This window comes from Synchiropus splendidus, chromosome 16 (assembly GCF_027744825.2).
Source record: "Synchiropus splendidus isolate RoL2022-P1 chromosome 16, RoL_Sspl_1.0, whole genome shotgun sequence".
Taxonomy (NCBI): Eukaryota; Metazoa; Chordata; class Actinopteri; order Syngnathiformes; family Callionymidae; genus Synchiropus; species Synchiropus splendidus.
This window is the reverse complement of record NC_071349.1, coordinates 7,091,119-7,108,796: the sequence shown is the minus strand read 5'-3', so window position 1 is coordinate 7,108,796 and position 17,678 is coordinate 7,091,119. Positions and strand designations below refer to the sequence as shown.

General features: G+C 41.5%; 1 protein-coding gene across 2 annotated transcripts in view; it reads right to left on the bottom strand.

Annotated features, from left to right (window-relative positions):
* arid1b (AT rich interactive domain 1B (SWI1-like)) overlaps positions 1 to 17,678 on the bottom strand; it is a 174,162-nt gene that overhangs the window by 131,026 nt on the left and 25,458 nt on the right. For both annotated transcript variants that reach the window (XM_053845368.1, XM_053845370.1), the window contains exon 2: positions 8,719 to 8,919. In XM_053845368.1, coding sequence (XP_053701343.1) covers positions 8,719 to 8,919 — 201 coding nt within the window. The remainder of the gene's footprint in view (positions 1 to 8,718; positions 8,920 to 17,678) is intronic.

Here is a 17,678-nt window from a genome sequence, read left to right as displayed (position 1 = left end):
CCATTTTAGGAGAGAGAATCGTGAAAAAGTTTTTCACAAAACTGACAGTTTGTATTATGATTTGGAGAATAGAATATGACTAAATGATCATTTATTCACATGATTTCTAATATTTCTTCAATAACATCAAGGAAATGTGTCCAGACTGGTCCATAGTTCAAGTCAACTGTTCAGAGACGTGAGATACAGCAGATAGACGGCTCAATTTAACTGAAATAGAACAGGCAGAGCAGACTGTCAGACACCAGCGGCTTCTACAGAGACGTGAAACATTGAATTTCTCATCTCTACACATATTTAAACATAAACAAATAATGATGTTGGAGACAAACTCCACTAATAAGTTTAATCATAAAACAGCTTCAAGAGAGACTTTAGTGTCCAACACATGGAATAGAATGATCATGTATTTAACTGTTTTTTTGCTCATATCGCCCATCCTTATTCACTACATTCAACATATAATTGTATTAAAAACAACAGCCTTTGCTCAGTAGTGAACCACTAAATAGTTTTTCCAGTGATAAAAAAAAAAATAAATCAAGTAAACTAAGAGAAAATATGCGCATTAAAATTTTTTGTTTTTTCAAAAGTTTACGATGAGCTACACAACAATCAGTTTCAGTCAAGTTAAATAATAGAAAAGCATAATATGGATTCCATTATCAAAGAAATATTTTTTGGCTCATACTTGACTAATGTTGTTTCTGGTGATGCACAGGCTCCCATGCCAACCGCTGTTTCACCATTTGATAACCAGCCGACATATTTATTTCAGTTTTTTATGGCTCATCTTTACTTCGGTGAGCAATAATTTATTGACTCTCTCAGTGATTGTTTTCGTCTCCTCCGACTCACAGATGAATTGATAGCTCCATCTCGGCGAATCACTGAAATTAAAAGGGTGTTTTCTCTCTCTGTCGTTGCCTTTAATGACATGCTGCATCATCTCCACGTGGCGGACGATTGGCTAAGAGCCACTCCACGGTAGAAGGGCAATAAAAGTTACAAATGAGAGGAGGCTATTAGAGCCATTGACATGCGTAAGCTAGCCTGCTAATTAATTGATCCTGAAACTTCATCTATTCTGTAGCCAGAGAGGAACTTTAATTACTCAGCCTTTCCACATCACTGTCCTCCTTTCTTCCCCGCGCCTCCTGATCCACTCCTCATAATGTGTTCTTTAATTGTGAGGTGCTCTAAAAGTGCACGTTCCCGTGGGCGTGGGCGTGGGCTTGTGGTTGCATTCTGACTGGGGCCCTTTTTAGAGGAAGTGCTCGGCTCCGCAGCCACACCCGTCCTGATCCGACAACTGATTTATGGGGGGCTTCAGGGCCATCCGTCAAAGCTAGTAGTGCTGGCTGCATTAACCCGAGAGACAACCCCAGCATCAGGGGGCCCCTAAGTGCTTCCAAGTGGCCCTCGCTCTCTCCACCGGTGAGGGACCCCCTTGCCCAGGCTCAATCGATGTCGTAAATTACCCATCCAACTCTCCAAAGTCAATAGCCCACAGGATGATGTTAGGAAAGACAGGGAAGAGAGCTTTTACAAGCCTCTCATTTAATGGAAACCACTCTTTGAGATTGGAAATATAGAAAACGCCGCGCTGGTAAGTGAAAGTAATGCATCGTAAACCCGGGGAAAACAGCAGGAAAACATAACCTCGGAGGCTGGAACACATATTTGCTTTTACTTGGATTGTACACAACGTTAAGCAGTGACTCGCAGGGACGGCGCAAGGATCAGACGGACAACCTGCTCCGTCACCACAGTACCAACAGAAAAAAAGCACTCCGGTATTTAATGCACCTTTATCTGTACATTAACTAGCAAAGCACTCACACACATTCAGAACGTAGCTACACAAACAGTTGCATGCACCAGTGATTCTCAACTGTTGGGTCCTGGTCCAAAAGTCTGTCGCAAAGCAGCTTTTAGCAGGTTGCATGCCGTCACCTGGGCTTTATTTTGGAAGGGTTTTTTAAATTTTTATTTTGCGTGGAGTGAAGTCTATTCAGACTCCCACATTCTATAAACCAAACAGACCAATGCTTACATTACAGCAAGTGCCCTTCTTGCATTTAGAAAATATCCACATGCTCAAATATTGGGACTGTGTGATATTGTCTTAAGTCAGCTATATTAATATTTACCACACAAATACTTGCTGCATTTGTGATGTATTTAATACTTATAACATTTTGATTAAGGGAGCAGTCCATTCCTCTCCACTGCAAAACTTAACTGAAAGTCAAACTGGACTGAGAACATTTTTTGTTCGGTATGAACTCAGTTCGCAATGTATCGCATCACTGGATGGTGATACGTACCGTATCGCAAGACACCTGCCAATACACAGCCCTATTTGCATAGAGAAAAGCAGGCAATTCCGCTGACCTAAGTTGTCACACGAGTTTATGCGTGGGACTTATAACTCTGTGGAATTATACCTGTGGCCCTCATCTGAGATATGCACGTCTGTAGCAACATGACAGGAAAAGATTTCAGGGTTGTGAGCGGGAAACCCCAAACCTATCCCAAACCTTTTTATGTGTTAAAGATGATGATCAAAATGTACAATTTTGCCATTACTATATATGTTTCGATTACTTTTTGTGTCTTCATTTGGGTCACCGCTTGTCATTGAGGGGTGATGGTGAGTTGAGAACTACTACTACAGATTGTTTTTACATCAGGCTGGACACAAAACTAGTCGTAAACGCGTGGCCAATCCCCAGGACGTACAACGCAGAGTGCTGACATCAACAACGGCACTGAAATAACGCCAGAAAAATGTTACTTAGAAAGAAAGGGACTAGATCAAGTCCAAGACGTTGTTACGCAGACGATCATGTAGACAGTTATATGTCATTATTGTCAACGTATCATCACAAAGGATTTAGTCAGCAGGTCTGATATCTGAGACAAGACATGATGGGTATTTCCAGTTGCCTCGGACCCCTGGTTTATTATCACAGGTGTCTCATTAAGATCCTGAACTCAGCTAGAACAATATAGTGTTTAACGTGCTACACTTCCTTTTTATTTTTAAGCCTGTTGAAAAGTCCATAAGAAATGAATGCTTCCCATTGATACATGCTCCATAAAGCATCATGGATGAGACGCTGGTGCCACTTCCCCTTTCCTAGATTATATCTAACAGGATCCTGGTGTGCTGAGGTTCACACCCATAAATCTTTACAATATTCTAACCCCTAACCTGACGGAGCAAGCAAGTCGGTGGGCATTTGTGTCGCTCATGTTGTGTGTTTGGTTTGAGATATGCTTTTATTGCTCCAGAAAATGTGTAGACGGGATCATCATAACAAGACAAAGAGGCCCTGCAGTCATTTGCTATCTCACCAGCCCCTTATTCACTTCACTAATCTGCACTCCTTTGTCTTCAATATATAAATGAAAAACTGCAATCTGTTCGCAATCTTGACAGTGCGTGAGCCGGGGGTTGGAAGTGTTGAATCGGAAGTGGGTGTCAAACATGGAAGGGAGAATTTAAGAAAGCAGAGAGAACTCTCCATTTCCGTTAGGTTCTTTTATCGTCTTTTCACACTTTATCTATGTATGACTGTAATCTTGAAGGCATCACATTAAAAAGCTGGCAGACGCTTTCAAAGCATCCTCCCGCCAACTGGCTGAGGTCCTGACACACTGACCTAAATTATTACATCCTTGTTTTGCATCTTTGGAATGAAACACAAAACTGCTGAGACCAGTAATTACGCCTTTCATGTGAGCTTCGCTTCTCATTCAGCTGTGGCTGTCGGCTAATAAATATGACAGGCCATGTGGGTCATATGGGGCTTTTAGTTTAGTTAAACAAGACTATGAATGTAGAGCTAGAGGTCAGATTGTGGGAGAGAGGTCCAGCTGTGTCGTGACAGAAATGCCCACGTGGCGTTTCATTGACCAATCACCAATTGTTTTGCCGGGTGTACAAGGTGGTATGTAATTTTCCCTTTCGTAAAGTACAACTGACCTAAAACTGACAGAATGAAAGGAGCGCCACCGCACGGCTAACTCTAAACACGTCTCTCTTTTGACAAGCTGCCAACAGCGTCTGGAATTGTCGCAATGCTAACATTCAGCGCAGACAACAGACTTCCGTGTCACTCTGCACAAAAGTGTATCTAAAAATGGCCAATATTTGATGCCGTAGGAGTGAGAATGTGTCCGTATTGTCTGTGTGGTTCCTGTTTCTACCACGTCAGGACAATCTTCAGATTGAGAACCACAATCTCCGATTTGAAACCCGTGCTGGAGGTTAGCTTCTGATGTTAGAAGAGCACTGTTGTTTTTACATTCCTCAAAAAAAGCAGGGTTGCTGACGGCCCCTGAATTTTTCATACACACCCATGAATTCTTGATCGAGACAGATGCTGCGCCTCTTTTAGAACCATAAAAGTAGTTTGACCTTTAAACTGTGAATTCAGTTGATACCTTACGACACAGCTGTCACACGCCTACGATGAGATAAGACTAACGGAGCCTTAACCAATGGTCCTGTTTCTCCTTCCTCTGTTCCTCTTTCCACGTCAAAAAACTAATGTTTCCTTGAAGTTCCCTTTCCTCTCTGCCTGTCAACTTTGACATTACAGGAAATTATGTTCAGATTTGGTGGCGCTTCCTGAACAGTTGCAGGTCCCACGTCATCCTGAAGGCGCCTCCTCCTTCTTCTCTCCCTCACTTTTTTAAAAAGAAAATCTGCTGGTATGTTTGTTCGCTCTCATCACTCCGAGCACATTTTCATACATTCTTTCACATGTCTCGATGAGAAGCCCAAACTGACTCTCACACGTTTGATGGAAAAGACAGCGTGATGTGCTTTACACTCCATACGAGTTCCAGGCCAAGTTGCTGAAGGCTGGAAAAGGCAGCTTATTCAACACCATCGGGGGAGATATGTGCCTGTGCTTGTCTTCTGAGCTGGATTACAGTCATGAATGCATTATAAGCAGGCAGCGAAATCAACTGGGATAATGCATCAGTGTGTGTACACAAGGATGGAACTGTATAGAAAGGTGTACAGCCAGCGCAAGCTACAACAGACAGAGGGAATCAAAGAATGTGAGGCTTAATGGGGAGTCTGATAGTCAGGACCACCCGCAAACACGCCCCCACACACAGTCAACATATATAATAGTGATGCTCTACTTATTATAATGGATGTCATATTGACTTCCATGTTGTACGGTGGCCCAGATGAGCCAAACAAGCCTGAGTACAGAAGAAGTCAGAGTGAGAGCAGTCATCACCACAGAGCATTACCACGTGAACAAACGTGTAGCTACCACATTGAGGCGAAGCAGTTTTTCTCTTGTCGTCTGAAACTACATTTTTATTATGATGCAAATATGTCGTTTTTATGAAAACATGTTCACATGATAAAATGATGCCATATATTTTCTTCTTGTAAATAAATAAATAAATATATTTTTTGACCATATATATATATATATATATATATATATATATATATATATATATATATATATATATATATATATATATATATATATATATATATATATATACAGGGTATATATGGTATGGTATAGATATATATATATATACCATACCATACCATACCATATATATACATATACTTATGTATGGTATGGTAAAAAAAAAAAATTTATTAAACAGCATTGATTTATTTAAAAATTATCCTGATTTTAGATTAAATGCATTCAAAATATTATGAATTTATGAAAAATACACTCAGAAATATGAAAAACACTCGACTATGATTAACATTACATTTGAAAAGTACATCACTATTGTGTTGGTTATAAATGGAGCGTCACAATACTTATACCATAACTTTACTAACTGGCACTGTGATGTTAAACGTCGGCAATACAGTGTCTGCACACTTCTAGAGCTAGCTCCCAGCAGACAAACACACTCACACCATTTCGAGTCCCAGGGAAATCTCTGCGATCGACTTGCGCGCACGTTGCCTTGGCAACAACCCAGCATGTTTGGCTGTGACGAGGTCTCCGAGCAATGCATGGTGAGTGACTGTGAGCCGCGTCTTACATCACCCAAATCCCCACTGCTGAGGCAGCTCACCAAGAGCGGGAGAGGGCATCTTGCAGTTGGTACTGGGACATCTAAAATTAGCTGGAATGACTTTTACATTGCTGTCAATTGTCTCGGAAATGATGTGTTGAATGACATCAATAGCTTTGTGTCTTATATCGGGCGGTCAAACTCAGAGAGTCCTGCTGCTGTACCATCACAAAAATACCAGCTACTGTTTTAAGTTTAGCACCAGATTTATCAATTCCAGGTAAGCCCTCATGAAAACATCTACAAAGGAAAAAAAGAGCTTTCAAAGGAAATGATGAAAGCAGCAGAAACTCTGACAGAAGAGCTCCAGTATGTGTAGGACAAAGCAATAACCGAGGGCCTCGCTACCTTCCGAAGCCATCACTTCCACCAAAAACATCTCTCCGCCTGTTACACAGGTCATCAATAGATGTTCCATTTATCGCGGCAAGACTTCCTCATGTCGCTTTGTCTCCTCTGAAAAGAAAGGTGCGTGTTCTCTCGTGGCTCCAGTCTTGTACTCCACAGCCCAGATCTTTATTTGTCGAAACGTTTGGCTCCTCTTTGAAATGCTTTCCTGCAGGTGAGGTTCAGAAGCCTCATCTGAGAGTTCAGAATTAAACCTCCTCCTCCGAACTCATTACTGTGAGCTAGATTCCACCGTCTGCACATCGCCAATGTGGTGGGGTTGCTTTTAAAAGCCAGCGCCAGATAATTAGAAATTTCAGCAGCGCAGTTCCCATGGCCATAGCCGACGCCAACAACTAATTCTATTTGAACTAATTACGTTCTGTGGTGCTACGCTGTGATTGCTATCCGCGCGCTCGCTTTCCCATATGTAATACGCCAGAGGATTTCATCACTAAACAGAGCCAGGGATGTATTCGGTGTGCAAGTGACTGTATGCTGTCATGTGCCGACACCAGTCTCTCCGCGCAGACTTAACATACACTCCCCCGCTCGCTCCCCACTGTGATTCTTTCTCACAGCCCAAACCCCCCAGCAGCGTGCGTAATGTTCAGTTTGGGTGATCGTGCACCGGAGCAACTCCACATCTTGTGTAATGAAGTCTGATATTAGGTCTTGTTATTACTACCAACACAAGAAATGGATTAGAATAAATACACACAAGCACGGAAGCACACACTTTTATGGGACCCTCACTGATAGTTTGAGATTTAAAATGCAGCGTGCAGTGAGCTAGTCCGGAGCTCATTTTTAAAGTGCAGAAACAAATGAATTTTATACGTTTGTAAACTCAATTCTAGACAGTTTACAACTGTGATATCATTTCAACAGAACACATGTTAGCTTTACTTTGGAACATTACCGTAAATATCCAGAGTAAGTCCAGGACATATCATTGGGGTTTGTTCCAACGCTGCATTGTAACTTCTATTATAACATTCAGTATTCAAATGCCGTTATAAAGTCATCATGGAAATTCATTTATGTGACCCCAGGGTTTCCGCTAACTTTTGAACCCGTGGCAGAGCCCCCTGGTTTCTTTTGGGAATTTTCCATTAAAAACACGCTGAAAACAATCATCATTATGTCCACATCCATGATGTTTTTGCTCTTTTTTTTCAAAGTTTCCACTTTGTTTTAAAACATTGAACGTGAATATTCATCTTTAGCAAAGAGATTTTTCGGCTCTCATTTCTCAATTTCATTGTTTACATGAAGCCAAAGCTCTGGAACCCGGCTCAACTTAGCTAACCCGTTCCTCTTTCACATTCTGGTTCCATGATTTGCACATCGTAAATCTTAACAAAAAGTCTTTAGGCCTTCCGACACAAACACCACATGTGCTCTGCTTCATTCAACACTAATTTTTTTCTGAAAAATAATTACTGTTTGTTCGGTAAACTTGACATCATTAGCCAAGGCTACACATCCACATAGAAACCTTGCCGTTCAAAAAAGCCACACAAATCCACATGGTACATAGCCTATGCCAGTCCTGTAATGGGCACTACAACGCTCCAACAAAGGTACAGCATGTACAGTGACTTCCTTGTTCATTGATCTCTTCTATATATACAACATTTATTTTTTTCTCATGATAGAACAACACACTGAAAACCTTGACAAAACACCTTAACAGCACTTTTAAAACTGCAAAAACGTATCAAACAAAGACATGGGTTGCTGTGACGTCGTGTGTGAATTCCCCTTCAGTTCACTAACTACATTCTTGTCTATAAGTGTCATCAAATCAGAACGCTACAGAGCATCTTTAGGGATGTGGGCGACTGATATACAGCAGGAAATTCAGTTTAGTGCCAATCATCACGTGCCTCGATTCTGTCTCATTCAGCAGTACTTCCTCTGTCCACAGCAGCAGAAGAGACAGCCACAAACACTCAGCTCCTCCAACAGTAATGTGGTGCCAAGTGCCTTCATATTCGACTCCACTTCCTCTTTTCTCAACATCTTTCTTACTGTCACTACAAATCACTGTATCATCAGCAAACATCATTGTCCATCCAGACTCCTCCCTAAGCACAAGGTTACGGTTCAGGCAAGAGGCTTGTCATCTAAAAGGGACACAGAGTAGAGCCCCACTCTCTGACACCAGCCAAGAGTCCCTACACTGGCATCCTAAACTAGCCACTAAAGAATACAAAAAATCTCTCTCGGACATACCTGCTGCTGAGGGTACTGCATCCCACCCATGCTCATTTGGCCCCGTCCTTGCATACTGACTGGGTATCGGTGCGAAGGCGACGTGTACGATTGTCCGGGCGGATAGGGCCCGCCTCCTGGCTGCTGCTGGGTGGTGTATGGATTATTGGTCATACCATACAGCTGCGAGCGCTTCATAGCCATGAAGTCCATGGAGGACACCTGTGGAGGAGAGATTAACGTCAATGACGGATCTATCATCTGTTGTACTTCCTTCAATAACACTTAACCTTCATTGGTAAGCGAATTGCAGAGAGTTAATGAATTCAACAACCCACTGCCAAGCTGGAACCCTGACATAAATGCGATGCTAAAAAAAAAACACCATTGATTTATGGGAAACACTGTACACGGCTCATAAATGAACCCCAAATGAAATAAGCAACGGTTTTTACTGTGCCAAAATGAATGGGAATTATGTGGCTGTTATGTTAGCTTAATCTCTAGAAAAAAAAAAGCTTTGTAAAGTGTTATTTGTGTGGTTTACAGCAATCATAAACATGGCAATAAAAACACTCTGGCCTTTCTCCCACAACCGCAGTGGTGCAGCAGCACAAACTGATTCTCACAGTGTGGTTTTCCAAATGACAGAGGTTTTCTGGGTTTGAGGTTTGGCTTTTAGGAACAGTCAGTAGATCTGATGACAAGACTCTCAACACCGTGACCATGGAAGCTATTGTTCATGAATGTCTGGAAACCCCAGCCACCAATGTGAGTTCTGCTCATGAATAGACTCGGAAGGTGAAGGAAGGAAGGAGTTAAGGGATGGAATTATCCATGATTCTTGATATCACAGCACAACAGAACTGTCCACCACCAACGTTCCACGTCGTGGAAAAACTCCAGCACCAAAAGATGCTAAATCTTCAGCCATAGACCTTCAAATAGAGCCTTCAGGGTGAGAACTACTCCTCAAATTCTTAACTTCTTATCTGACAACACATGGTATTACCACTACTTTTTAACACACAGAGGAAGAAATACATTTGCAGGTTAAATTATAGGAAAGAAATTGCAACAAATTATACAGTATATATCTAATACACAATAAAGTTATTATTTAAGGTTGGCTTCATGGATGATAAACAACAAAATGTGTACTGAAGCCACTGCTCTTGGCAGATGAAATTTTAATTATAAAAGTCTCTTTTTCACAATTTTTCCGTTGGTAGATAGCCTCTCCAGTGAATGAGGTCAAATACACCACGTACACTTTGTTTTTTAAGTTCACTGGTCGACCAGCTCCCTCATCACCAGGCTAATATCATCTGAACGAGGGTCTAGCAGATATTGCAGCATCTCTATATAGCCAGGTTAATATTGAGAGGACACGTCTGGGGATGGATGCTGGATGGACCTGCCTCGACGTATCCACAGAGATGGGAGTGAGAGGCATTAAGACCTCTTATAGAGCTACAGGAAAGACATAAAAAACTACTATACAAATCATGTTTTCCTGTATAGCAAACACATTTGTTGGTGTAAAAACCTGACTCCTTCATGAGATAACAACACTGTGGCTGATGATGCAGCTCTATAAAAGCGGACTTACATTCAAACATTGAGTAGTCTATATAAACAGCGGTAGATTGAAGGTTACCAGAGCTGAAGAGATTCTGATGCAGACTTTTATAAATGGTTTCTACCTATTAAGGACAAGCTGAGCGACTGAACCAAACATAATGGAGGAGGAAGCTTGCACAGAAATAATAAGGTGCTTGTTAAACAGTCTTTTTTTCCCTCCTGAATTGAATTTGTGCGTATCATTAAATATAACAAACTTTTGAATAGTAACAATATTAACAGGACAGCAAGACATTTCTCTTCCTATTCCCCTTTTTTCTGTTATTTCCAGATTCTGTGTTGAACTCTAGTGGACCATTCTTGGATGGTCAGTACTTTTTTGTGTCTATATTGCACTTTTTTGGACACGTTCCCTGTGTTTTGGGTCCCTTCCTGTTCTGATACACCATATATGGAATGCAATTAATGGTGACTATACGATTAAAAAAAAAAAAAAAAAGATTTACAGAGATTTAAATGTATATATATTTTTTACATAACGGTGCTGATGTGTCAAAATGAATAGGAATTTGCATCTTAAATGTAACAGTAATAAAGAGGCCAAATTAAAAAACAGAAATGTAAATGTCAAGTTATGCTCAAGTCAGTGCTATTTTGACCAATGTACAGTGTAATACTTATAAAATATATCTATAATTTTGATAGTCGGCTAGTTCCCAACTACATTAATGATTAGTCAACTAGTTGGCACGACGTGTATAGGTTGACAAACACGGCAACATGGCTAATAGTGTCAAAAAATGAATATAAATAAATAATGTCGACTTGTTTGGTGTCAAACGTTGCTCTGATACTTCATATTTAAAATTATATTCCTCTAAATGGGGTGCGAAATGTGCGTGTCCTTTGCGGAATGGTACTATACTTTCAACTTTCCATGTTGCAATGGTTCCGAGCCACAGGCATTTCTCCTCTTGCTGTGGAGAGTATGATGACATCAGGACTAGTCGACTATTGAGACTGTTGACAAGTAGTTTGATTATAGATTATCGATTACAGCCAACAAATTTAACGTAGCGTCGTGGCGCTAATATATATATGAATGGCCTCCTGGTGCCTGACATAACTAACCTCAATAAACCCAGTCTGAGGTGGAAAGTTTTGGATTGTGTTCATCATTGTTCCCTGTTTTCAGAGGCTGATGTCTACCCCAGCTAGTTGGGGAGACATTGTGAGGTTTCTCATTGCCATAACCCTTTCCCCAGCCTCTAATCCTAGACCTAACCATCTGAAACAAATGGCTTACCTTAAACAGGGCTCTGATCTTATAAAGATCCAGTTATTTTGAAGTCTTCATTCTCAAGTTGAGGATTAACCTCATGGGGTCCAGCCAAATGTCCCCACAAGGATAGTGCTTGATCAAGTATCAGTCCCCACCAAGTGGGATAGACAGGCACCCTCTCCTCCATCTTCCAATTCAGGCTTCACCTTGAGGGACTGCCAAAGATGCTCTCACAAGTCGGTGTGTTTCCCAGAACTAGAAAAAAAAGTCTAAAAAATATATGCAAACCAATAGTTGCCTTAAGGTGGATTCAAACCGACAACTTCCGTCTCCGAGTTGCAGTACCACCAACTGCACCACAGACGGCTTACAGAACTACACACACCACACTGTGCTGGCGTCAGCAGAGCAATAGATAGCGCTGTGTTGCTGTACATCCAGATGAATCTCCAGAGGTTCTTAAATTGCCACAAACACAGAACTGCCAAAATATCCAAGACGTGTTTGGAAATAACTGAGACACAAATACATATCTTCTGAGTCCTGGAGATGTAACACATCACAACCTGGCTCTTCCTGTCATCGCCGCCAGCACACTTGAGGGAAATCTCACATCACACAGTTGAAATAAAATGATATAGGAGGCATCCCATACATTTGTCCATCTTCCACATGCGGCATTATCAACACCTGTCCATGCTAGAAAGAAAAAAAAGTCCCTGCGTCCCCAACTGAGACTCATATCTGCCCTCATGACAAGTTCCACTAAATGAGATTTCAGTCCAGCGCAGCCCTTTTCCTGAGATATGTCACAGTTTCCCCTCACACCAGCAGGCAGAGAAAACGACAACAATTCCTGACAAATTGAAGCATTTTCTTCCTTTCCCTCAGAGAAATGACTGTACTTGGAAAAAATATAAATGAAAACAGCACTGAGTGAACCGTGATTGAGCCGGAGGGGACATCAGATAAAAAAACAACTCCAGGAATTGTTTCTCCAATTTCAAAATGAAACTAAAGTCATTTCCTATGTTTTTTTCTTTCTATCTTTCACTACAATACTATCCACAAATGGCTCACATTTTACTCCTGATCAGACCCTGATCGAGTTAAGTCAATCCTTATTTCTGGTCACAGACAATATGGAGAGAGTACACAGTCTCACACTAAGGTAAACAGAGACGTCCCAGTGGATCTTGCTGTCCTTCACTCTAAATGACCATCTGATCATCTGTTGGCGCCTGGCCTCATCTTTGTTATTTACTATCCAGCAAAGAGGATTTCCAATCTCACAAGTGCAGCAATAACACAGCGTCGCCAGAGCCAGGGTGCACTCCTGTGCTCTGGGACAACACCGGCGACGGCCAGTGGAAACACAGAGGTCTTCCCTTCATTTGATCTTCACGAGCGACAGCCGGCTTTATTGAGAAAACAGCGACTTCAGGAACCGTTTGAACTGGGAGAGCACTTTCAGCAAGGAGCACCCTCAAGATGAATGCTGTCTGATACGGAGGACGGAATCATTTTTATCTCTGCTGAAGAAGGTGTCTGAGTGAGTGACGGAATTGGAGTTGACTTTACTCGTTCATATTGACGAGAGCTGAAGCTCAATCCAGCTCCTGTTCAAGATCCTCCAATATTACGTCCAATTCAACCACTTTTTACTTTCATCTCCGACACTTCTGCAGTAGTAGCCTTGGAGCCAAACCAACTCCCTGCAGACGTTTGCTATCCAGTTGCATTCAGATGAACGACCTGATTTGTTCAGTCGTCAAGTTGCTACAGAGAGAACACAGTCAAGATGAGCCAGATGAAACTGGAGTGGACCAAGAGCTAAAAAGCTGCAGCCTCATAAGGAACCACAACAACGTTTAATTTAGACGCAAGGATGAACTGTCAGGATCAATAATAGGGGATTCTTCTTTAACAGTATGCTATGTGAGCAATAACACTGAAAATATCAATCACATTCCCCACTATTTTAATCTAGTTTAATCTTAACTTTTTATTATTATTATTTTTAATTTTATTTTTAGGTTGTTATTATTATTATTATTATTTTTTTTTTTTGATGTGATGCTCTTCCTGTAAATCTATCCCAAAAGATTGCACTGAAAGTTAGTGCTGTTATTATGTTACATTTTTAATCTCAAATAATCGTGCTAAAGCAGTTAATGGCAAGTTAATCACACACTCATGTGTGACCTTTAAGTACTTTAAGTACTACCTTTAAGTTACATGGAGAACAAATACAAAGAGTGCGAATAATTTTAGTTAAAGTTAACTTAGCTTTAGTGCGATGAATGGAGATTAAAAGTTAAAATTTTTGCCCCTGATGCCACCAACGCAACGCAATATATATATATATATATATATATATATATATATATATATATATATATATATATATATATATATATATATGTGTGTGTGTGTGTGTGTGTGTGTGTGTATGTATATATATATATATAGTAGTAGTGTATTATATTGAAAATAATGAATGAACAAAAAACTCCAGGAGATTGGCTCTGTTATCTATATATTAGTTGCGTTGTACAGCATAAGCCACAGGGTTCAGACCACGAGAAAAAAGTAGCTGCATATAGTCCAGAAATTACGCTAAATATAAAACATTGTTAATGTTGTTAATGTTTATTTTTTATTGTACTATTTGTATGTTTATGTGTTGTATATCATATATTCTGTTTAATGTTGCAGTTATGTTTGAGCTATCAAAAACCCATTTTCACTTTAATGTGAATATGCTTTGCTTTGTTTGTTTGGCTGAGCAAAAGAAATCTTGCAAAAATAGCTTCGCTAAATGAAATGAAAGCAGCCTGTCGTGAGTAAACTTCTGAATATTTCTTTGACGTTATTGTGTATATATTACAGCCCACACAACAACGGTGAGTTGCAATAGATGGGTTCTGTTCTTTTTTGAATGTAAATGAAAAACATAAACGTATCGGCCGTCATCAGTCGTCGCTGGAAATGCCTGGTAGCCGAGAAAATAATTTACCGTCAGCGTCTTTTACACTTGACACATAGTGGAATCCTACCATTAGCTTTGATAATTTTCAGTTAACCTTCACGTATATATTTCTTCCAGAACACTTAAAATGTTCACACCGCTGTTGTTTAATAGTTTCACAGGTTGTTCTGAGAAACATAATCTGTATATCTGCAGACTAATAACTGCTTTTTAATCTCATCCTGGCCACCAGCTTCAGATCCAAGCTCAGCAGGAACATTGGCATTTTGCTGGCGAGCCCCAGATGTCTCCTAGTTCTCTTTACTGCGTAGTTTTATCAGAATTTACTGGATTACAATGACTCCAAGTCTGTTATCAACCGCATCTGACATATGCTACAAGAAAACTCCAGCCGGAAATATTCGTTTAAGACTTGCTCATTTGCTTTGAAATATTCCTTGGAAAAGACTAAATAAGTTCGAATAACTCCCAAGATTCCTCTTTGGTATTGATTGTCTCCTTGTTTTCTTGGAAAGGCTCCCACAGACGGCCCACTTTATTTCCTGTGTAATGAAACCATTTTAGCCTCTGTGAATTTGCGAGGAGAAACAAATAAGGATAATTATTGTCAGCGGATCCTCTTTATCGTCTGCGCTGTGGTCGTCTCTGGAGAATCAACATGCAGCAGCCACAGCCGATTTGTCTACCGGGACAATCACTCTTTTATGTTATTTATTTATCCCAAACAGCAGCACTCTCTCCAATTTCTACAGCACTGCAGGGCCTAGTGACGCTTCGGCCTCCGGAACACAGATCCACAATTTAGACGGGTCTTCACGGCCTATTGTTTTTTAAAATGAGGGGGGAAAAAAATCTAAAGATAGGAGAGTAGAGGAGGGGGAGGACGGCAGAGGAGAAGAGCGACTGCAGCAGTGGGCGAGGACAGATCGAGTTCCATATTAATGTGTGCAAATTCCCCCGCTCCTGCTGACTAAGATTAGAAAAATTAATTTCATGGATGCAGAGACAATACTGATGTCATCAGGCGAAGAGCAGAGAAGCGCTGTATTGTTAACTCTTTCCTGCCTGGGCGCACCGCAGATCAGTATCAATGTGAGGCTTATCAGTTTGAGGTTGAGCGACACAACCGACGGCCGGGGGACTTTCAGTGGGTTCACACTCTGGAACGGCACGGTAAAGTGAGACGATGGCAATAGCAGGAGTCATATTCAAATCCTTCCAACACATGACCAGGCAGTATTGATAAGTCAGTCTTATCAGGAACATGAGGAGGAAAGGAGTGACTTGGGAGGATGAGTGAGGTGGAGGAGGCTGGCAGGTTGATGGCAAATGGCAAAAGAAGAAAAAGAAGAGGGTGTAATCTGGGTGTTGGATATGAGAGCACCCTCTTCTGCTGCTGGAGAAACCAATACATGGAATACTACTATAGCTTTGACAGTCCTCCAGGAACCATCAACATGTCTTGGGTCCAGTTAGCTAATGCTAATGTTGAACTTGGTTACAGGATTGCAGTTGGCCACTTTGTTATTTGGCCCTATAGTTGCCGTCACCAAACAAACAGTCCCGCTCAGCCTGGGGAGTAGCCACTCTTGGTTATTGTCCGGTGGACCCTGTGCGCTATGAAAGATGGTCGGGAAAACAGTGTCAGGCGGGCAGGTGATCTGAATGAACATTATGAACGAGTCACCAATCATGAGTCCTAGTCGTGTCTTGAGTGTTTTGCCCTCAAGTGCAATTCAAGTCTGAAGTCACTGAAGGTGCAACATTAATGCTGAGAAAGGCATCCAAGACAAGTGTTGTAACTATGGTCATTTCATAGTTACAGGAGATTCAATTAGCACACCTGTCTACTGTCACCATGGCAACTTGTAGGGTGCCATAATGGCTCTACGATGCAAGCAGTTCTACGCTTCACTTCTGGAGGGGAAAGAAGGGGTGGCAGTGGCTAGGTAGTTCACAAGTGATCAGAGTCTAAGACGACTATAGTAAAAACCGTACAGTAGTAAAAGAGCTGTTATTCCTCAGACACAAGCATGAATCTGAGTTAAAAGCAGATTACTAGCCTGCAAAATAGCATCCCTCCATGGATGCCGTATACCATCGCCTTTTCTTTTCCTAGATGCCTCCAAAGGCTGCAGTATGTGTAGCGCCCCCAGATGGATGATGTGGACAACTCATTTGGATGACGAGTTAGAGCCAACCAATAACACCGCAGGGGTATGAATAATAAACCTGCCGTTTTCATGATGCATATAAAACGGCCTCTTTCTAAGGTCATATCAATTGAAACCTGTCTGACTACCCTTGCTTGTTGTGTAAGTTGTGTAAATAAAAGTCGGGCATCCTGCTGGGGGGTGCGCCTGAAGTTAGTGGAGCAAAAACAAAGATTTGGACGCTGCTGTCTCTGGGTCCATTGGACCCTTCTGAAGTCAGTGAGTAGATCCACTAGGTTCAGCCACTACGTCTTGCTCTTATTGATGAATTTTTCCTCGGGCCCCAGACATTGCTGAAAAACTGGGCTAACACAGACCAACTTGCTGTTCAACCTCAGCATTTGGGCGCTTGAAAAGTGTCACCTGAAACATATTGAATTTGTAGCTACATTTTGTTGATCGCATCTCCACATTGACTATGTCATTTAAATTATGCTTGGTGTGAAGGTACACCCAAGACTGGGATGAGGAACTTGTGTCCACAAGGAACCGGGTAGATGCCTGGATGGCACAGGAAGCTTGGCGCGGAGGCTTGTGAGCACTGATAGCAATGGCAATGGAATCTATGTGGGAGCACGGTTGGGCAGATGAAGGGTGGAAATATTGTACATACGCACACAACTTGTTTTGGAATGAGGAGGGGACCAGAGAATGAAAGCCAGCAAAATGCCATAAAGCAGGCTGCTTTTGTGTTGGGTGCAATACGCATAATTGCCCTCACTGCTGGCAATAGGTGTGCCCTTTGCCTTTGACACCAATATTTACCCGCCACACAAATCCACGCTCACACACTCTCACAGCACCGGCAGCACTGCCATCCCTCTCCCACGTGCATCGGGAAAAAGTTGCATTGCGTTACGGTTTGTCACAGTCGCCGAAAAAAGACGTCATTAGGAGGAGGATGGAGCGG